The sequence below is a fragment of the Meleagris gallopavo genome, chromosome 11 (genome assembly GCF_905368555.1).
Source record: "Meleagris gallopavo chromosome 11, MGAL_WU_HG_1.1, whole genome shotgun sequence".
Taxonomy (NCBI): domain Eukaryota; kingdom Metazoa; phylum Chordata; class Aves; order Galliformes; family Phasianidae; genus Meleagris; species Meleagris gallopavo.
The window spans coordinates 10,944,040-10,966,607 of NC_139414.1; the positions used below are offsets into that span (position 1 = coordinate 10,944,040).

A 22,568-nucleotide genomic window follows, 5' to 3' on the forward strand; every position below is an offset into this window, starting at 1 on the left:
ATATATCACTTAATCATATCCCTCTGGCTGGACTTTTGTTTTTGCCAGATGGAGTGTGTGTACCTAAGTGGAACACAGCTCGATGGAGTTGTTGGATCTGGCCTCCAAGGTCAGTGCCATCTGAAGGATTTCAGACTGCCAGATAACATAAAAGCCATGGTTTCTGCTTCTCAAAATAGCGTCCATGAAAGTCAATTTTGAAATTGTAGCGCATGCAAGAAACTAGGAACTATTATCAATGTTTCTAGTTTGTCAACTGAAGGCAAAGTGTTTTAATCCCACCCTCCTAAATAGCACATTGGTACTATTAGCCCCTTGGGAAGCTTTTCAAGATAATAAAAGTGATAAGTGAATCCCATCCTTCAGACAGGAACATTAAGGCATCCCTGTAGATTATTAATTTTATTATTGCCATCACTGTGGTCAGTTCGATAGTGCTTGTCACAGGAGGAGCATCAGATGCCCTGCACAGCCTTGCAGTGGCAGTATGCAAAAGCACATTGAGCAGCACCCTAGCTAGCAGGGGACTGACCATTTGAATGATGATAAATCTATTGCTAAATATTTACTGAGACATGGGGGCTTCTCAAATCACTATATAAAGACAGTGTGAAGTATTAGTATTGCCACAGGCTGTACACATTACCTGGTTTGAAGGTTCACCTCCCTAGAGAACTACTCCGACTTTCCAAGTGAAAGAGTAGAAATCACTTGCTCACAAACCAAAATATAATCTTAAAATTGTACCATGCTTGAAGCGGCCACTAAAGTCAGAGAGAACATTATGATGCAATTTCCAAAGGAAAACAAAGGCAAGATAAAGGCAGAAGAAAATCCCCTCTAAATCACAGAAACCCAAGAAAAATCATTTACTGCTTTGGGCAAAATCTCAGTTGCAGCCTCTTTCGCTTCCTGGTACCTTATACATGCTTTTCCAGATTAGGGTCAGAGGATGAAGATTTCCATTGTTTCAATAAGAGCAGGCCATTTAATCATGCTCTTCATATCTTCCTTCTGCTGTTCATTAGCAGCCCGGCTTGCTGCATGTCAAAATGCATTTGCTCTGTTGAGTTATTACAAATGTTTCTCCACTCTCTAGGATTTAGATGGAAAATGTTGCAATGTTTATGATGTTGGAAAAGAAAGTAAAGACTTTTTTTTTTTTTTTTTTCAACAAAGGGGTTGGGTAATGGGGGAGGGGAGGCATGTGGTGAGTTAGATAGCTCTCCAACATAATTCTAATGTTTTGTTCCCCCTATGCTCTAGGGCTATAATTGAGACATTTGATGGTGCAGCTGAATATAAGCTTCCATAAACAAGCCCTGTACATTTGAACACAACTGCACGTAGGCTATCCACACACTTTTTCCACTCTGGCTGTTCCTTCCTGCAGGCAATTGGGGAAGATATTTTGGCTACGACTCCACTGTAGATTACTCCACATTTTAGTCTGATCGGAGTGAGGAAAAAACTACTGGTAAATGTTCATGATTTTCAGCCAGCAATCTTTCTCCTTTAAAAGGAATCATCACTCCCAGGCTGACCTCCAAGGCAGAGCTCTGCTTGTGAGAGCATATACCCTTTGACAGTGAATTTACTAAAGTTATTGAATTTTTATTGGCTCTGATTGCTTTTGATCCAGTGCAAACAGAGACTACTAGGCCAGGATTTGCTTTACAATCACGATTTATATCATTTACTCTTTCTTTTTGTCCCAGAGAAAGCTTACCTTTTTCCCAAGGAATTTCTCTGAAGTGAGTCACGGAAGACAGCTGTTGCCCAAGCACTTACAGGAAAGATGGATTTACATTTAATTTGCATTTTTAGGAAAACTCTCCTGTCACACCATACATCTCTATGACTAAATTAGGTCATTCCTTTCCTTTTTGCCTCTTTGCATTGCAGAAGAGAACAGTCGTGATCTATCAGTCTGTCATCATGCAAGAAGGTTGATTCTGAGTTTGTCTATCCACTTCAAACTCCACACAGACTTCAGACTGTGATTCCCATCAGTCTGGGGCTCCATAAACAAGGCATGACTGGGTAGAGAAAGGCTTTGATATTTCAGCAAGTAAACATATAAAAACACCTAATTTAGATGATGCGTGGTTGACAGCAAGGAAGAGCAACTCTCTGTGATATGGTCTCCTCCTAGCCCATTGAAAAATATTTGGCAGTCAGCAAAGATTCAGAAAACAGTTATCAGCAAGGGTTTGCTCCTCCACATATATTGTGCCTGAGATGGCTGTCCATGACAGGTCACTGGGAGACAGCATTCATCACTGTTTAAGGCACTACAGCCGTGCTGCACAGTACCATTGTCCTCTTCAGGTGTCCCAAGTCTTCCCCTGGCAGCTATGCTATAGGGAATCCTGTGCCTTTCTAGTATTAACAGAGGATGCAAATACTTTGCTTCCACATGGTTGATTCCTTTAAATGTCTTCAGTAGATTATAAATGTATGGAATAAATTTTTAATTTCACATTAAATCTCATCCAGGAATCACATACATAAACTTCAAACCAAAGTTCCCTTTTGCACTGCCAAATGCTCAGTTATTAGCAAAGGACTAATGGAACTCAGCTTAGTTACTGGACTACAGGCACATGGATCTCCAAGAAAGAGGCCACTGTCTAACTACATCTGCTGAAATCATTAATTCAAGTGTCATTATTTGGAGAATTCCCTGACACGTGGAAATAGTAGAAACCTAAGATGTGGGGTTAAAAGGAATGTAGCACTTTCATAATTCTATTTGCTTGCTTTTATTATTATTTTTTTGTTTGTTTGTTTGGGGGGGAATCATAGTTCTTGTATTCTGATGCAAGAAGAGGTATTTGATCACCTGAATGTCACTCACAATATTCCTCTTACATACCTTCATATCATAGCCAAGAACATGAGTTATGTTAACACATTTTGGCCCTCAGCAGAATAAACTGTTGATGCCATGTTGACAGCCTGTCAGCAGTCACCAGCTATTAATGGCATTTTGTGGGAAGGCATCTGCAAATACCTTATCAGTACAGCCTCACCTCAGCAGCAAAAGGGACACACAGCATCAGTTCTCATGGCCTGACCAGGACGAATATGCCATGTTCTTCCTCCTGGATGAAGAGAGAGCACTTTAATTGGTATGAATGGCAGGTGGGTAGCTCAGGTGGAGAGGAATGTAATTGCCTCAAGGAAAGGATGAAGGTCCAGGAATTGTGACAATTCTCTACATACCTGTAATCAAGTAGCAGCAAAGCGCGTCTCCAAGGAGAGCGCTCATCTTTCTCTCTTAAGTGTCCCAGGCTGCAGCTTGATTAACATGTAATTCCAAGCTCTGTTATTTTACTTTTAGCATCATTCTCCTGTTTCCTATCCACTGACAGCAGGTATATTGAATTTTTAAGTGGTCAGATACTAATCTCAAATTTATATTAACTTAAAATCCGCAACTGTGCCTAACAGAAATATTGGTGTGTCTGGGTCTGAGCTGAGGCTAGGTGTACTCTGGCCTGGGCAGTTAATTGCCTTTGACTTTGCTGAGCTCAGTAGGATTTTGAGGTCAAACATATGTCATTAATGTTTACACCTCATTACCTCTTTAAAAAAGATAAAAACTCAAGTTTTAGTGCTTATTTCTGCTTGCAAATTCATTTTCAGTTTATCTGACAGTGAACACACTTGCTGAATTTCACTACATAATTACTGAATTGCTAACCCCAGGGAAAAAACTATTTGCTGTAAAGATTTCATATTTGCAGCTTAAGAGGTGCTGATTAGTTCATGTTTTACTTCAGTACTGCTTGGTAGTAGCTCCCTCAAATCATACATAACCACCGATGAATTTCATAATTTATTTTTCATAAATTTAACATGCACTTCTGCATAAACTGCTTCTGCAACTTAATGCCATAAATTGAGCACAGACAGTGAACATAAAGTGAGCTGATTTATTCAACAGAGATTTTACCTTCCTGTCTCTTGCTCTGTTCTCTACCATGGAAATATTAACTATTTGCTCTTTTCTTTTTTACTTTCTCTTTTTTTTCCCCCACAGAAAAATATGTGCTGCAACACACAGGTAAGTTCTTGTTCATTTCAATAGCTGGCTTTATTGCTTGGTGCATTTTAATGTTAGCTCACCACCTCTCATGGCCTTTCCAAAGTTTGTTCAGTGGAAGGAGAGGACGGGGCACAGTGAGCCCTTGTCTGTGTTGAACAACTTTGCTTGTATTTCTTTTCTACCCAGCCTGGCAACAAGCAGAATACAGACACAAAATGCCGGCAAGCTTAGCCTCAGTCCATTGAATGGCCTACATTTTCCAGGAGCCTCACATTCTGCTTCCTGAAAAATGAGAAATTTGCTGAAACAATAAAGCCTTTTTTTTCTCCATTGTATAGCCATAGTCAATGGGATTTTAAAAAGAAAAAAAAAAAATACTGAAGTCACTGTTGTGCATCAGTTAAAAAGTAGGACTGCCTGCAGTAATGGAAGACAACAGGATTTAGCTACTAAGGTCTAGGTTTCTGGCACACGTATACAGCACCTGTGTAATTAGGATTCATTTTGCCCAAGCTTCCTGGATGAGGCATTGCACTGTCTCATACCACGTGACTGGAAAGCCACAGCAGAACCTGGAGACAGCACTCGAGCTGACCAAGCAGCTGGGAAAGGTCACTAACAAAACGCAAAGGGTGTGGAGCTGAGCTCCTCATTAGTGCACACAACAGCTCAGATATGCGATGGGCTGCAGTGAAGCAGAAAGCATAGAATCATAGAATCATTAAGGTTGGAAAAGACCTCTAAGAACATTTAGTTCAACCATCTGTCCACAACCAATACTGCCCACTAACCCATGTCCCTCAGCACCACATCTACCCTTCTCTTGGACACCTCCTGGGGTGGTGACTACATGTCTTCCCTGGGGAGCCTGTTACAGTGCCTGGCCATGATTTTGGAAAAGTTTTTCCTAATAATCAAGCTGAACCTCTCCTGGAGCAACTTGAAACCATCAAACCATCCCCTCTAATCCTATCAAAGCCACATTCATGCAAGTCCAGTTACTTTGGGAGGATGTGTTAATGCCAGCTGTGCCACAGAGTTCCAGCATTCAGATGAAACTTAACAGTTACACAAAAGGGACTGTACGTTAGAGGAGGAAGATGCAACTAGGGTATCAGCTACAAAACATCATCAGACTGGCATCTGGAGCACACATAGCACAATGCTATAAGCCAGCACAGCCCCATGTTACAGCTGCTTGTGACCACGTACCTCCCATCCAGCATGGGCTGCTCCTGCGTGCTGCTCACCTCAGCAGGGCCTGATTGCTTCTCAATAAACAGTAATCAGTGGAGAAATATTGACTTCCTCATCTGCTTCCAGCCGCTCTGGTTCAATAACTAGGTCAGCTAAAGGTTAAACTAGCAGCAAGCTCAAATAGCAACAAATAAACTAAAAAGAAAACAGTCATTGGCCTGGCTTGCCTCTCTCTTATCCACTTTTCCAAGTGTTCATGGCCCTGGGGCTGCTCAGCCTGTGTCATGGCCATGTCTTGTGTCTAAGGCCCAAACTCACCTCAAAGGTAAGTCAACGCCATTACACCAGCAACAAAACCAGCCTGACTCCTTTGATGCACACTGCTGTGATACATCCATAACTTTTTGCAAAGCTGTGAATTATGTCAGAAATCACAGCCCAGACCCAAATTCTTGCACGTGCTATAAGCCTAGTACAACTTTAAGGGCACTGCACAGTTTTTGGCAGTGTTCTCGCATACTTGCACGTGCATTTTTTATTTGCCTAGTGGCACATCATTCCATTTGCAGCTGAAGATGTTTAAGCTTTGGTGGGAAATATCTCGCTCTGCACACACATGCAGGGAATACATACTTCAGAGATAGTGTAATCTGCAATTCTTCCAGAGAAAACCAGAGGGAAGCTCACAGTGCCGGCCTTAGACTTGCAGCTGCCATTTCCACGCCAGCACTGCCACCTACTGCACGCGGGCCTGCTTGTATCAGTGCTAGCAGGAAAACGATGGAAACAAACCTACCCCAAGCGGTGTGTCGAGTGTCTTTATAGAACACAGGGTAACGTTTATCTGGAACAAAATCTGTAAGGTGTCTTTTTTAACTTGCAGATGACACTCAGGATTCTTCGAAATGATCACAGAAACAAGGTTGGGAAAAGTCCTGAGAAAAATAAATAAGTATCAAGATGCCTTACATTTTATGTTTTTTATAAAGGTGGTTTGGGGTTTCCCTTCTTTTCCTGGCCTTCTATTCAGAACCAAATGCATAGAGATGACCAATCCACTGGGCCAAAGATTCTCCAGCGTCTGTGTGCGCTGGGGAGGTAGGAGGCCCCTGGGAGGCAGCTTTGCTTTGTGTTACTGCAATATTGCTGTCAGCAAACAACAAAATAAAGAGAGGATGAGAAAAAGGAGAGTGTCAGGAATGACGTAACATACCTTTCCAAAAGGAGCCTTATACCAAATGGCCCAACAGAAGCTTTAGGTGCTCAGCCTACTTGTTTGTAACTTCTCTACAATGCAACAACATTTAGTTGACCATCCAGTCAGCAGAAGATGTACAAGTGGCATGAAGGTTCAGAAGCAACTTTTTGAAGTCTAGGGCTAGGTTCTATACTGTTGCTGTTTAGGATGGGGACTGCAAAAAAGGCATAACGTGGAACAGCACATCCAAATCCTAGAGTGATCCAACCCAGTACATAGGCACAGCATATATAGGCATATGTCATGAAAGCGTGTAGAGAGCTTACATAGCCCTGATATAAGATAACACATCTCTCTGCTAGCTAGGTTCGTTGCTGCACCCCAGAAGGGCAGCAGATTTTGTTTTGTTTGTTGTTTATTTTTTTAACCTTTGTTACCTCCTGTCTCACTAATTCCAACATCAGGCCTCATTACATGACTGCTTTTTGACTGAATTGCCTTCTTCATCTCATAGTGTAGTTTTCTCTCTGTGCAGCAGGTCTCTGTTTCCTCGCCCTGGCTGCAAGAGTTCCCCTTCCTGTGAGTCTTGCCAGTTCCACAACTTCTTCCTCAGCATCTTCCAATCACCATTCACATTCATCAGTTCCTATGTGTTTCTGTCACACAGCATTAGCATTCTTATTCACGCAATGCCCATTAGTAGTCAAATATTTATGCCTTGACATTTTATAATACATTTCCTCGAACAAAGATTTTCTTTATCAACCCCAGCATTCCCAATAAGTTATACCCAAAATAAAGTAAATGAGCTAAATTACTCCAGAAGAGACAGGAAAACCAACTGCTTTTCTCCTTCCTAAAAAACTTTTATTTTTCAGTCTCTGCTCTCGTTCTCCATTTTTCAGCATTGAGGAAAGTTATTCTTGCTAGTAAAACCAAGGCGAGGTATGTAAGGCACGTATGGACTGGCTTTGGGTCTACAAAAGCACCTTTATAAAACTCATCTGAGTTCAAACATCTTTAGAAGACAAGCTGTAACATACTATACTTTAAAACAGTGGCCCTCTTCTCCTCCAGTTTGCAAAATTCTCTTCGATCAGGTAGCAAAACCCCAATTTTGTTTTAAGACTTTGGAAGGGGTAGATAATTTTTCTTCCCTCTTTCTTATAATTTCATTTTCTGAGAAACCCAAACTATCTACACATTATTTTACTGAGAAATATCATATAAATTATGTTTTTTCTTGGACATATAGACCCTACGGTTTCATTAAGTGACTGCGACTTCTAAACAGCTGGACATGAAAAACATAGGGATGATGCAGATGGAAAGGTCATTAGCAGAACACAAGAAGTCCATCTGCAAGTCTCACTTTGTAAAGGTTTTATGTAACAGTTTTCTCTAACCTAGATGGAATTGAGCAACATGCAGCGTGCTGAAAAACTCCTCATGTTTTCCAAAGCCTGTATATAGATAGGGGATAAATCATTGTTTTGCTTACGGTCTGATAGATGAAAGTGGGAATTTCTAGAGCCTGTTTTTTTTTTTTTAATCAAATATGGATGCTACTGTGGGTCCTTCAGAATATAGACAAACTGCTTAAAGAATAATCTATTCTGCATTTAGCACAACCAATTTCAAAAATGCACAAGCAAACACACCTGTCTCTTGAAGTTCTTGAAAAAAAAATAAATGAATAAGCATTCCAGAATTAAATATGATTAGAAAACAGTAATAGATTATGACAGTGGCAACATACTGTTTGGTGAACAAAAGAGTTATCCCTTGGCAGCTTTAGCTATGAATTCTCAAGTAATATTTTCAGCCTCACAGAAAACTATTGTGAAGCATTGTGCATGGCAAAAGAGCTGTGGAACCAGCACCATAACTACCCAGTTAGCCATCTGATGGAAATTCCCCTACTCCAGCAGCCCCTGTGTGCTTTAATGAATCAAGATTGTAGAAGTTCTTTTCTGTTATTAGACCAGTTCTGGCAAATCTGTGAGGCTTAGCCAGGGTTTCTTTCTTATAATAAATATTTTCCCTATATAGTTTGATCTGAGAGACAGATGTGATTGTTTTTGTCTAATTTTGCATGCAGGTTGGACTGAGGGTGCTTTCAGGCCTTACTTTGAACATCTAAGCACAGCAATACACACAAGATTTTGAGTTACCTGGAGGAATGAATATAGGCTCCCAGTTATGTTCCGTTAGCCTAAGGTTCCTAATACCTTGCTTATATTTGCATTCACTCTTAAATGGATCCCTTGGTTAAAAAAAGTGATGACACGATGCTTTTCAGCAAGTACTAGAAACAAATGCCTGTGGCTGCTTCTTTTTAACAGTCTCCTCTAACTTCTGTTGGTGAAAATAAAAACCTTAAGTTTCAAAAGAACCAAAATTAGGAAACTGTTACACTAAACGAATCATATGACAGCAGACTCATCACTGGATTAATACAATTTTTTACAGTGAATTTTGATAGTTCTGTTTGTTTAGATTACTTGTCTTTGAATGTATTTACTTGGTAAGTTGGAAACAACAGAATATCAACATCAAGCCAAAACTACCAAAGAAGGATACATAGGAAAGGATAAGAATCTCTTTATTAGGCTGACTGCTTATATTATTATTGAACAAAGAAATAGATCTCTTTTTTTAAGAATTAAGTTTTTAATACAACAATTCCAAATTTATTGGAAAAAAGGCTGCTATATATTTCTATACATTACAGTATTGATCTGTACAGACAAAAGGTGCTTATTTGAATACAACAGTGTAATTAGATTACAGAACCACAAGCTAGACAATAAAGCCTTTAGTTTATAGAAATATAATTACAAGTGTAAGAGGTCCACTTCTTCCACTTGTCACATTCTCACTGGAGCTCCGTAATCCACTGGGAAGTGGGTGGTTTATTTTCTTCCTTCTAAATACAAAGTTCTAGATTTCACTGCCACACTCCTGCTCGCTGTTGGCTGTCACCAATACTCTCAAAAAACATGAAATCCTAGGAAGGAAATAAAAAGGAAAAAAAGGAAACAAAAAATTCTTTTAAGATCTAGATCTCGGTTGGTGGTTCTTTTGCAAGGTATTCAAAGCAATTCCCCCCAGAAACCTTATGTGATGAGAAGCAGCTGAAGTACCTTTCTCCAATCTAATCCCTGAGTCTCTTGTAGAGAAAACAAGGCATTCACAAAAAGAGAAAAAAGTGGTGGAAAACTGGAAAACTGGGATGTTTAACTTTATCAATAGCAGAAAGCATGCTTCCTTTACTTAGGATTTCCATCCTAACTTCCTTCAGCCTGACTCAAGTCCCTTCAATTTTACCTCAAACTGGAGCCAGCCATAAAGGTCACTATCTTTACTTTACATATGGGAGACCCGTATTCTGTGCCTGAAGTCCTTGCTTCTTCATATTCCCCTACTCTTCACCTACATCTTTGCACCTAAACACACACATCTAAGGAAAATTTGGTCCATATGCAGGGCAATTAAAGCTGGCGAGAACTTTCCAAACTCAGATGCTGCATAAACCCATTTCCTCCCTTTCTGGAGCCTGACCAACACAGAAAGAGTGCACTTTTGAAGCAGCACCTGATGCTGAATTGCACAGGTTAAGTGGAAACACAAGCATGGCAAAGTCAGAGTGCTGACAAAAATGATATGAAGTCAGATGTACTTTGCCCCCACAGAAGTCTCTGCCCATAGAAACAACACCTCTGGAGCATTTAATCCTGCTCATCTTGGTGCTTCATGTATTTCCAAGAAGAAGGGTCAGGAGGAGCTGGATGCAGCACCTATCTGTCCAGTCCACCACTTCAGTCAGCTATTCTGGCACTGGTTGAGCCTCCTGGCTAATGCTGTTTTGTACATTTCTGATCTCACCACCCACATAAACATGCTTGCCTCTGCTTATGAGTCTTTAGAGTTGTCTTTTGCAGGGTTTGTTAATCTGATTGTGTAAAGTTCTTCTTAATATAGCCAGCACTTCATGTAGGCTAGAATAAGCTTATTATCCAAAATATTCCCTCCAGAGTTAGTTTTACGCACAATAAATTCACCAAAAGCTCTCAAGCACTTCGAGAAGCCCAGAATCAAAACCTTTATCGGCACAATTTAAACACTGAGATGAAGTCAGTTCATATTCAAATATCAGTAAGCTACAGACTTACGATAAGGAAGCAAGCGCCGAGCATGACAGCTTTCATTTTTACATCAAGGTCCATTGGAAATGAGACTCCAAAGTTATCAGCATCTGTAAATGCTTCTTTCAAAAACCCAGACCACTGCTTAGAAATCCTTCCAACATTAGAAACCTCATCCAAAGACTTCACCTGTTTTAACAGAAAATTTAAAAAGAAGTTATTCAAGAACCCCCAAATTCTTTTCATTACAGATGCATTTGAAAGCTTTAAATTGTGTTATTAAATTAATGCAGTCACTGAATGCAACTATTGGTACTGAAAGACAAACCAGACCACCAGAAAGTCAGAGTGAAGTAACACAGGCATCAACTTAATTCTAAATCTGACTGGAATTCAATGTTTTAATGGTATTGGAAGTCAGCTACTGCATGCAAACATGCACGCGTGCATGTACACACACACTCTGCTGGGAGTGTTGTCTTTTAGCCAACAGAGTGAATTAGTATATCCTGCCATGCACCAGGAACAGCTCAAGGGAAAAGTAAACATTCTCTTGTTCCAAAAGAGAGGTTAGCCCTTTCTTAACATTGTTTCCTAAAGTTACACCCAGTGTTCATAGCTCTATGAAATTGTAATCTCCCAAAATAAAAATCAGACTAAACTTGCTTCAGCAATTTACAACATCATTTTAAACAAAGTTTAGTTAGTTTACTAGTTAATTTGTATGAAAATGCTAATGCATTAATCAGTATTGTTTTTAAATAAAAACTGTAATTCTTCAGTCATTCAAGTGTATATTTTAGGTATAAATTATGACTGACTTGGTTAGTGAATTTCTATTAAATGATTGGATGAGTGGCTGTGGAAAATCACCTTAAAAAACAGCTAATACAACTGATAATAACTTTTTTTTTTTTCCTGGTAGGGAGTAACACCATGGATTAAAAAAAGATTTTGCTTCCAAATTTCCATTAAGAGATTTGCATGCAATCACAAGGAATCAGTTCTCCGATGAGTGTCTTTCATATGTGATTTCTGGAATTTAGCCAGGCTTTTCCAGAACGATCTACCTACCTACAGAACTGAACTGACTATATTAGCATTAAAAGATTATGTTCTAATTATTTTCTATATACCACAATATAATTGTCTTGCTATAAGAGAAGCAACAGACTACTATCAAAATACTGTTTGAAGGAAGACATATACAAACAATTCTTGGCGTTACATACCTCAAAATTAACATCCTCACAACAGCTGCAGATGACACAAGGGCCATTAATTTTCAGTACATCCATTTTTTTCTCATCCTGAATAGTAAACTTGGGCAAGCAGGGATGCCAGTTCTGGACAACATAACCTACTGGTGTTCCTGGAGGTGCTTGAATTTCTATCTTCACAGGAAAAAGAAAATCCCCACGTGAAGCAGTTTTTTGTGCTTTAAGGTGTTCATTAGACAAAAATCCACACTAATATGCAAACAGAACACAACCTATTTTTTCATAACAACCCAGCTTTCCAATGAAGCTGCACTAGGCTTTCTGCAAACAATTTCAGAAAGCTGCACACACATTCCAAAACCAATATGCAACTTCTACCTTCATTGAAATCAATAACATACTCCTGAGCTACAGAACATGTGTCTACATTGCAAAGATCAACGTCTAGTGAAGAAGGAAAGATACTGAGCATCCTGAAAGTCAAGGACTCATAGGGTGCAGCTACTATACATCTGTTCAGTAAGAGCTCTGAGAAGGCTCAGATTTGAGATTCTGTCCATAATCATCACCTGATATTCATTAATATTAAAGAAGATCTTATCCCTCATGGTGAGAAGTGACTCACCTCCTGTAAGCAGCAGGGGAAAAAACATGACGAACACCTGAGGGGTCTCTCCAGCCTTATCACCTCATGACCCAGATTGTCCATAATCTTGATGGTGAAAGGTCGTGCTGGCCCACAGCAGTTCCTTGTGCAGCAGTCAGTGTCCTCTGCTGCAAAGTACACCCTTTGTCCCAGTGAATTCTTGATTTCATATTTGTTGTTTGATTCCAATCCAATAAAAACTGAAAAAAGTAACAGAACTGTTAGTTCCTGAGGTGCATCTGCATGAACAAGTAGTAAAAGTACCAAGCTAACCCTAATCTACTGCTTGGAAAGGCCCCATTTGGCATCCATCAGAGGCAGCTCTGACAGAGGGAGCGGTGGGGAAGGGACCTCAAGCAGAGCAGCCCAACAGAAGTTCAAAAAGGACAAGCCACTGTGAACATGGTGATATGGAAAAAGCACGGAGACATCCATCAGTTCCCCTCCCTCCAGTCATGGGTGCCAGCTGCAAGAGCAAGCACCACCATTCCTAGCCACACAGCAGGAAGTTTCTTAGGGAGGAGCAGAAGGTATGGTGAAGCAGAAAAGGGCTCCAGAGGGCACAATTATGTTCAGATTCAGAAAGCCACAAAAAGGCCTCACAGTCAAGATTCACAGCTAAACAAATATAAGATGTCAAGAACCAGGGCTGTAATTTTGATTAGTTTCTTCAACAAAAATACCCCTGAAATATTATGGAAAGCAGATGCAACAGTATTTATTTATCCTGTTTTGAAAGACATTGAAAACATGACTCTCATATTCTTAAAGTGAATGGAATGAGGGAAGCAGAAGGAAAGAAATCCAATTCACTAAAAGAGCAAGATTTGGAAATGAGATCAGAGCAGCAAGCTAGCCTAAGGAATTAAGATGCAGTACGAACAGACATGAGACATTAAAGGGAAAAGAGGAAAGCTGAAATCACATGAATCACATGGGAGATTCGTGACTTCATCTATGATAAGCTACAAAGACTACTGAGATAAACAGTACTGCTGTCTATCTTATAATATACAGAACCAGATAAAAATCCTCTTCTAGCCTCCTGTTTTTCTGTTCCCTTCTCTCCTCCATAAGTTCTGTGGGAATTGAGATGATAACAAGCAGGAAAAACTGAGGTGGCAATCCATTAAAGGATTTTAAAGAATCCGTGTCAAAGAAGGCCTAAATTCTACAGTTCTTGGTACTATTAAACTTAAACATTTCTCTGCTATAAAAACATTTCACTTACTCTCAAGAAGTTCAATTTGCTGATGAATTAATATCTGGTCAATCTGTTCATGGTTGAAAAATGAAACAATAAATAGTTAGCAAGTTGTAACTAGGAGATACCTAGTTTTAAGAAGCACTGTTGTTTCATTTCAGAGTACAGTGTTAATGATCAATACATTGTTCAGAGACTGATATCTATCAGTTAAGCTGCAGACATGACTCATGTCTCTCTCTCATTTTACCAGAACGGTGTTACAAGCACCAGAGCAGATGATGGAAGCTGTATCCAGACTGATCTGGCTACAGGGATGCAGGTCTAACATGCTACTTTCACAACTTGATGTGACTCAGTAATACTACAGAGTCTGAAATCCCCATGTTAGATGCCTGCATCAGGAGTCTGCACAGAGAAAACAGGAACCACTAGGAGGAAATTCAAAAATTTTAAAGCAGAAGCTCAGCTACTGCTCAGCTCTGAGTGAAATTAAGGAAACACCAAGTTTGGTATTGGTTTATTTTCTGAGAAATACGCACAACCGTAAACATCAGCATATGGCCTTTGTATTTGCTCCCAGTGATGAGATAAACTACACTTTTACAGTCAAAGGGTGTTTCCTATGATATATACTGCAACATGGGAGCAATTTTCATTTTGCTGCAAACATTTTCTAAGTATGTTTGACGAGAGGCACTGAGAAAGCATCATGTAGGAAAGCAAACTCATATATTGTGCTACAGGTGCCTATATACGTATACACATAAATGCAATGCATCTTGACAAATTGCATTACATCTCACAAACAGTAGCTTCAGAAATGGGAAAGACATGCAATTGATCTGTGCCCACTGTCCTTTAGCATCGCACTCAGCAGGAGTGGGTATCCCTCAAAATGCTCTGGCCATAACAGGTATTTCCACACTCACACGTGCATCACTCACGTTACAAGAGGGCTCACGCAGCAGCCTAAGAGCAGCAACTCATGCAGCTGCAATAAAGACAGATGTGTTTTCTAGCTTTCTCCCAGGTGTAGGCTGCTTCTCAGGTGACTACCTGTTTCCTGGGGAAGGATGAAGGGTGCAGGTACCTGCGTGAGATATTCCAGTCCAGGAGGGCAGTTGGGAATAGGAGGAGGGATGGGCATCCAGATGGTCCCGGAAGGCTGGTTCTGGATGGGTGGAACAGCAGCTCCGGATGGGTTTCCCATGGGCTGTGCCTGGTAAGCATATGGCCCTGCTGCAGGAGTGCCTGAAGAGACAGGAGAGACGCAGTTAGGGAATTGAGGTCTTGAAAAAATAATTGTATCGTGGACCTTCAAAAGAAAAGAACATATAAGCCATTTTGAACTACGCAGATTCTCATCTCTACAATGTATTTCAGTTAGGGATATTGCAATTCTCATGAAGGAAGTTATGCCGGATCGGGATGCTATAATCACACCAGACAAAACTAAATGAAATAAACAAACGCGTCTCTCTTGAGCATAGTAGAAATACTATTCACATGGAGATTAAGAAGTTAGAACTGCTCGGAGGACTCCCTCCCGAGCGGCAGCGGGCCGCAGCTACTCCCGCAGTAGGGAGCCCTCCGGCGTGCGGCGCCGCGCCGCCAGGTGGCGCCAGCAGTCTCCAGCAATCCCGTGCCGGGAGAGCTCTGACGTCGGTAGCAGCAGCTGCGGAACGGGAAGGGCGGGATGCCCCCGTTTAATACCGTCACGTCAGGCTGGTGACAGCTCCGGTCTGATGCACAGTTCTGTATTTTGCTCAGAAGCCCGCAGAAGCTTGCAAAGAAGAACGAGCATGAATACTTTCGTAGAAAGTCCGAAGACAAGTGGTTCCAGAGATGCTGCCTCATAGACCTCGTGGTTACCCTTAGCACCAGTGCCTCATTCTGTTATAAAACAGACTGCTTCACATGAAAAATGATGCTGCGGCCATAAACCACGCAGTGCATGCAGGCGTACAGCCCCGCATTAGCAGCACCATCCACCACAGATAAGGACCCACCCTCCTGCAGAGCTGACGGCTATCAGTGCGTGTTATCACATGCAGTATTCAGATAAAACAGCCCCTCCCTGGCCTTTGGAGCACGGGGAGCACCTGCTCATTCCTTGAAGGCTGCGTACTCACAGAACTCGGATTTCCTCGCTGAAAGACGCACAAGATTTAATGTACACACAGCACAGAAACTTAAGCCAAACACTTTGCACTTTATAAATAATTTATGCCTGGAGCCTGTTAGATACTGTTCAGTGTGACCTGGCTCTTCAGAAAGCAGTCTGCGGCCAGAGTGATAAGCTATTTGTGAGTGCTCTGTTCTGAATGAGGAGCAGAAAACGAGATTAAAAAGAGGAAATAAATGGAAGGTACAACCACATGCAAAGTACAGCAGCAGGAAAAGAAATGGAAACAGGAACTACGCAAACGATGAGAGGAAAACAATCCTTCAGTTTTGGATTATTAGAGAAAAATAAACTGAAGAACCGAAACATTAAAAAAAAAATCTGATCATGAGCAAGAAGCTGCCACACGTTAATTGTGTTGCATCAGTAACGCTTCCCTAACAAACTCACCCCCAGCGACCACTGAGGAACAGCTAGCATTGCAGACTTCCTCCACTGCTGGCACTGCTCAGCACACAAAAAATGCAGCACCGAGAAGGAAAGAGAATGACTTTCCACCAGAACAGATATTAACAGGAACATTACAGAATTGTAGATCAGAGATGGCTGCCTTGATGAAACCTCCTCCTTCCCATGCACATCTCCTAACCAAACAGCAGATCTGTAGCCAGGCAACCTACCGTAGAAGTTCCCAGCTGCATACTGCGGGTGGCCATACGGGGGCTGGTTTCCTGGTGCATAGCCAGTATTGGAGAATCCAGGTGCTGGTGCCGGGTTATTTGCTGTAAGAATGCAACATAAGCTTTGAGTACTGCTCTCACTTATTTCCTCTCACACGTAGGGGGAAAGACCCACAACACTGCCTTCTTTTTCAGAGTAGGTGTACAGAAATTAAGCTGCTGTTTCTTGAACAGCAAAAACCACATAATGAGCTTGTATTTTATCTATCAAAAATACGTGTATTAAAGCATGACATAATTTAAAGGAGTTCTGATTCTTAGCATGCTTAAAAAAAGACAGTTACTGCACTGTCATGTATATCACAAAGAATATCACAGAATCACAGAACTATGGTTTGAACTGCTTAGCTTGGAAGGTACACCCAGAAGTCACCTAGCCAAGCCCTGCCAAGCAGGGTCCTTTGTCCATTCACACTGACTGAGGAAGCTTCAATGCAAATAATTACCCGGGAACTGACAGGCTGCACTTCCGTACAGAAGAGAGTGGTCAACAACCCATTCTCCACTACATAAAACTTTTCTCCCAAGTTCTTCTTGCTAGTAACGTGCTAATTTGTGCACATTATGACTGACTTCAGAGTTATGAATTTAGGAACATTTACCGATGTCAGCATGTAAGCAGAAGTAGCCTTGAAACAGAAGTGTTTCAAGATGATTCAAGATTTGAAAACATTGTGTAAATTATTAAATATTAATGTTCGAATTCAAAACACTCAGACATCTTTCCTAGAATTATTAGGCAAATTTATATCTAAACTAACATTGCTTGAATACTTAAGAAAGAATGTTATCTTTACTATAACACAAAACAACACTGTTTTACTCACCTTGCATTGCTATGGATCTGCTTGTAACCGTTCTGCAAAACAACATATTTATTTATTGGTTTTTGAACATACAATTTCACACAAAGGCCACTCACCATTCTCTTTTAAATTTGCAATGAAAGACATCTGAATGTCTAAATTACATGGGACTGCTGAATTACAAGTAGAAGCTAAAATAACTGAATATCTCAGCTTCCTCCTGGGCCAGGCTTCCACCATGAAATAATCCTGCATTGCCTTTGCCTGCTGCACTCCTGCTTTGTGTATTCTGAAACCATGCTCAATTCGTTGGAAAGCATCAGTTATTCAACTGCAACACAGGATGACATTGTGCAACTATCCAAAGTCATCGTGCAATTCATATGAACGAGTATAACAGTAATTTCAGAGCAATTAGTTTAGTTATCCAGGCTTCCAACAAAACCAGCTTGGGTAAATCCTGAAGCAGCTGCCACTAATCAATCTCCATGCTATTTCACTTTTCAAGTGGCCCTGCTAGATATTATACATGAAGACAAAAACTGCATATATGATAAGAGGTGTGCTAACATAGGTGAGTGAGCATCCACAGCAGACTGCCAGTAGCAAAAGGACCAGCTGTTTGCCTTTTTCTATTGTTCTAGGGCTTCCAAAAGGAGTTGAATAAGCAAAAGAATGTAGCAAAACCTAGAGATATATTTTGTCTGTTACAGTTCATCCAGCTAGTTAAGTTTAGCAAAGACACTCATACAAAAATGGGAATTTAATCTGAAAGCAGTTATTTCCTGTTTCTCATTCACACAGCAAAAGCTAGTATTATAAGACGATGCTGAATGGCTGTGGGGCAATGTGGCATCCAGCTCATTCCCCAGCTTACACACAACATCCTCTTTGTTTAATAAATTAGTTTTAAAAGTGATCTTCTCTATATCTTTTTTCTTCTTTACTAGCATACTCTGCTAACAGAAATACCATGCCGTTTTATGTGTTTTAACTGCATTCTAGTTCAGTATGTGCATAGATTAAAAAAAAAAATAATAATCTAAAAAAAATGCATGTTCTTTAGAAATAAAAATCTGAAATAATGCATTAAAACTACATAACTTAAACCTTGTTCTTGATGATGATAATCTGGTGTGTCACGTTTAATATATGACCATATTAAAATATGCTGATAAAACTTCCAGCTTGTGGAATACACAAATTCAAGATGATTTAAATATTTACATAAATGGAATCTTTTGCAAGTTTCAATATATCAGCTCGTACTGTGAGATGTTCTGGATAGCTGAACTTCTGAAAAGTATTAAGAATTACAACTGAATCCTTTAGAAAAGGTCAAGCAGAGACAGAATCATATGATTTATTCAAAAAAAAAAAAAAAAAGCCTTTATATTAGCCCGGAATATTTTCTCTCCATATAGCCACTCACACACTCCTCTGTGTGGCTGATGTTTCAGAAATACTGAGATGTGCTCTACAGCTAGCAAAGACTTTACAAAATTCACCTCCCATTTCATCAGACACAACACTAATGTTGACATTACTTCTTTCACTAACATTATTTTTCTATTGCTTTTTATCCAGACTCCTGCCACCAGTGATTCAGCTACCGTGTCACAGCACTGCCAGTCACACCTTGCTTTTCATCTGTGTGATTTCATCGATTGTGAAATAATGTAAACTTCTGAAGTACCATAGGAATAAGGAACAGAATCTCATTTTTCTCAATTGTATTACACAATAGATTGTTCAGCCATTCTCATATGCATGGGGAAATTCCCACCTGGTGATGAAAATGTACCAATGAGCAGACCAGTTGCTTTAAACCTTCCCAACCCAAGTTATGCCAGGATTGTAAGGGTCCTTCAGATGCCATGCTGGGTGCCACAAAGCCCCGCTGATGGCACATCCCTGTGGAGAGGAAGGGACGTGGCTGGGGCTCCAGGCCTGCCCCACACTGGAGCTGTTTGGTGCCAGGGCTGGGAACAGGACCACGTGCCCGGAAGACCTCTTCCGTTCTGGTCAAGCACTGCCCTTTCCTGGCTGAGATTCCAATGGGAGTTCATAGCTCTGGTCTCACAGGGGATATAAATATCCTCCCCTGCTACAGGAGAGACGTCTCAGGGTTCAGTTTACCCAGAGAAAGCAGAAGTGATTTTGCTGTCAGGCTCCAGTAATGACACTCATGAAATGGTTTCTGGATCACTGGGCAACCTGACATTTCCAGGCAGAGCCAGCCCTGCCACCAAGCAAAGTTGGAAGGGAACAGGCTCTGCGCCCTCAGGAGAGAAAGGGACCAGGCCCAGCAGCCTCACTCACTGCCCATGCCCTGAAGCACTGTGCCGCCCACCTGCCTGCACAGCAGGAGCTCCCAGGCTTCTCCCTCTGCTCTCACATGCTGCATTCAGGAGCTTCCACAGCACACCCAACCTGTTCTTCATTTTCTCAAATCATTAACAAGTACCATAGAAGTGGCACTGAGATACAAGGCACTGCATTTTTCCCTCCAGGGGAAGTTTCAGCTCAGGCACCTAAGGTCAGCAAAAAACTTTTGGAAAGGAAATTGTGGAATTATCTGTTCTGAAGGAAGTCAGAACAAAGCAGTTCCAGTTTAGAGAACGGTATGGGAACACTGCCCTAAGACCACCCCCTTTTAATGGGCCGCACAAAGCCCATGCTGCCTTTCCACCCCTTACTCCTTTTCAGAACTGCACTACACAGCCTCAGTTTCTAGATCTTACCCTTGTGGGAATCAAATGTTGTTTCTGCATTAGAATTGGATAATATATATATTTTTATTTCATGATCTCCGCTGTCATAGTTCTTTTTGGGAGTCTTTCTGCTTAACTTGGGGAAGATCTCTGATAGTTTACGTCACTTATCGTCTAGATAACCCTTCCCAGGGACGCACGCTCTGTATATAGGTGTATATAGGTGTATATATTTTGTCATACACACTGCAAGAATATCCTGCACGAGATCAAACCAGAGAACAAGTCATGGCATGCCCGAGGAAGCGCCTGAAGAGACATTGGAAGGCCTGGCATCATCCCTTGCCCCGGTGATCCTTGTTTAACGAAGACTTGGAAGCACATCACCGTATCAATACAACAAGAAGAGCATTGAGACATCTTGGATGGCGACTGACTGACACCAGATAACAAACAAATTAACAAGTAAATAACAAATGTAAATCCTCCGATAAGATTGTGAACCTGGAGTACCCAGCCAGTGGGGAAGCAGTGGAGAGGGGGGAGGCAAAGGAGAGAAAACAGGGTATAAAGGCTGTCATGTTGTATCCATAGGTGCGCTCCTGCTTGTGGGACGCCCGCCATTGCAATCGCGAATAAAATCTGCTTTTATCAGAGATACCGTCCTGACAAAATTATTTGGATATTTCCAACACCCTGATGCACGTCTGCAGCAATGATGCAACTGCTTTCAAGACCCCTTAATTTACTTAACTGCAGGGCTTCTGCTTTCTATCTGAAAAGCGGCACTGCTTCCATTTGTGACCACCAGCTCCATCTCCGACCCAGCTGTGCACAGTGCTGCCAAGAGCACATTAACATGTGTCCCCAGACACAAACACTATGCACAGTGCCACTTACAGACCCAAACAGGTCCTTTCTGAGAAAGCACGTGGTTTAATAAACAGACTTTAGGAGCCAAATAGCCGTAAGGCAAGCATTAGTTCACCCCAGCTAGCTTTATGGCACCTCTTTCTATCACTGCATTATTTCAGACTGTTCAAATGCTGGATTTTAACCTTGACTGCTAGACTTAAAAATCATCCTGTTTCTCTAATTAAACAGGTGGGGTTTTGTGGTTGTTTTTTGTTTTTGTTTTTGTTTGTTTGGTTGGTTTTGTTTTTGTCAAAATTAACAAAATAGCTTTTCAAGAAGGAATTTAATGACCTGCAAGCTGACACAAAATTATTTTCTGGTGCAGCGACACGTACCTCTTCCCTTACACAGATGCTGCTCTGACCCCTAGAGCCCTGCAGCACACAGCCCCGGGGACATCGTGCAGAGCATCCCGGCTCAGCCCCACCCAGGTACCACCGAGCTCCCAGTGCCGCCGGGACCACCACGCACCCTCAGCACTGCCAGAAACGAGACCTCTCCATAAGCCCACCTTCGGAAGGAGTTACTGTGCCACTTCTAACAACCGGCTATCCTCGAAGAGAGAGATTTTCTATTTCACCGCACAATCCGCCAGTAGAAAACGTAGCCCTTCTGATCAATAAGCATCCCCGTGACAAAAATACAGATACCTTCAGAAGCACCCGGAGGAAATCCTACGCAGCGAGCACACGCCCCACCAGCACCTGGAGACCGCTCCGCACTGCCGCAGCGCTCAGCGCGGCTCTTGGCTCAGCGGGGCGGGTGCGGCCGGGAAGCGCCGCCGCCCCCGAGCAGAGCAGAGAGCGGCGCGGCCGGGAAGGGGCACGGCCACGGGGGTGCGGAGCCCGGCGTGCGTCACGGCCCCGCCCGCGGCTCCCTTGGCCGCCGCTGACCCGAGCTCGGCGCTGGTGGCGGAGCGCGAGGGCAAACACTAAAAAAGCCCTGAGTATTTCTAGAAGGCCTTGCACGGCTCGAAATTTAAAGTGGTAATGGCTCCCTCCGTGTAACTTCTGGAACTGAAGTAACGCAGGTGCTCTTTAAGGAGGTTTGGCTGTTCAGCTACTTGTTTCAAAAGCTATTTGGCCAAACCAGCTGGTTTATGGGAAACATTACTCAGGAAGAAAACAAAATGAAACTGCTTTTGATTAGTGCTTACCGTGGATGCACTGTTTCTGCATGGTTTCCCAAAAACTGAAAAAAAGGCTCTGAGCATCTTGAGTTGTTCTAACAGGAGCACAGCCAGTGGTTGGAGGGCAGTTACTGCACTCCTATACTTTGTAATTCTAAGGTTCAAGCTGGAATGCTGTGCCTGGCTTTGCCCCTGACGGCTCTGTGCCACAAGAACCTTGGATCCTAACTTTGGACTGCGTTTAGGAGAGGGTCCCAGGACAGACAAGACTGCAGTACTTTGTGAGAAGAGGCAGAGAACATGGAGTTGCTTCTGCTTGGAGAAGAAATGGCTGTGGGGAGACCTAATAGCCACGTGCCCATATCTGTGGGATATCAAGGTGATATATGCCCCAGCCCTGGAGATGGGCCCTGGGCAGCCTGAGCTGGTGGGTGGCAACCAGCTCCCAGCAGGGGGTTGGAGCTGAGTG

The 22,568-nt window shown here is 41.9% G+C and overlaps 1 protein-coding gene across 2 annotated transcripts; it reads right to left on the minus strand.

The window, feature by feature from the left end:
- Positions 1-9,037: 9,037 nt before the first annotated feature.
- Positions 9,038-21,893, minus strand: LOC100544033 (phospholipid scramblase 1). Of its 2 annotated transcripts, none has more exons than XM_085232787.1 (9): positions 21,621-21,893; positions 17,363-17,394; positions 16,476-16,577; positions 14,761-14,921; positions 13,695-13,737; positions 12,443-12,663; positions 11,830-11,991; positions 10,625-10,786; positions 9,038-9,459 (listed from the first exon to the last, which is right to left on the minus strand). In XM_085232787.1, the coding sequence occupies exons 2-9, from the start codon at positions 17,367-17,369 to the stop codon at positions 9,400-9,402; spliced, it is 918 nt and encodes a 305-aa protein (XP_085088913.1). In that variant the 5' UTR covers positions 17,370-17,394; positions 21,621-21,893; the 3' UTR covers positions 9,038-9,399. The 2 variants fall into 2 exon arrangements, with proteins under 2 accessions (XP_085088913.1, XP_085088915.1); XM_085232789.1 differs by lacking the exon at positions 21,621-21,893 and adding an exon at positions 21,482-21,598.
- Between the last annotated feature and the right edge of the window lie 675 nt (positions 21,894-22,568).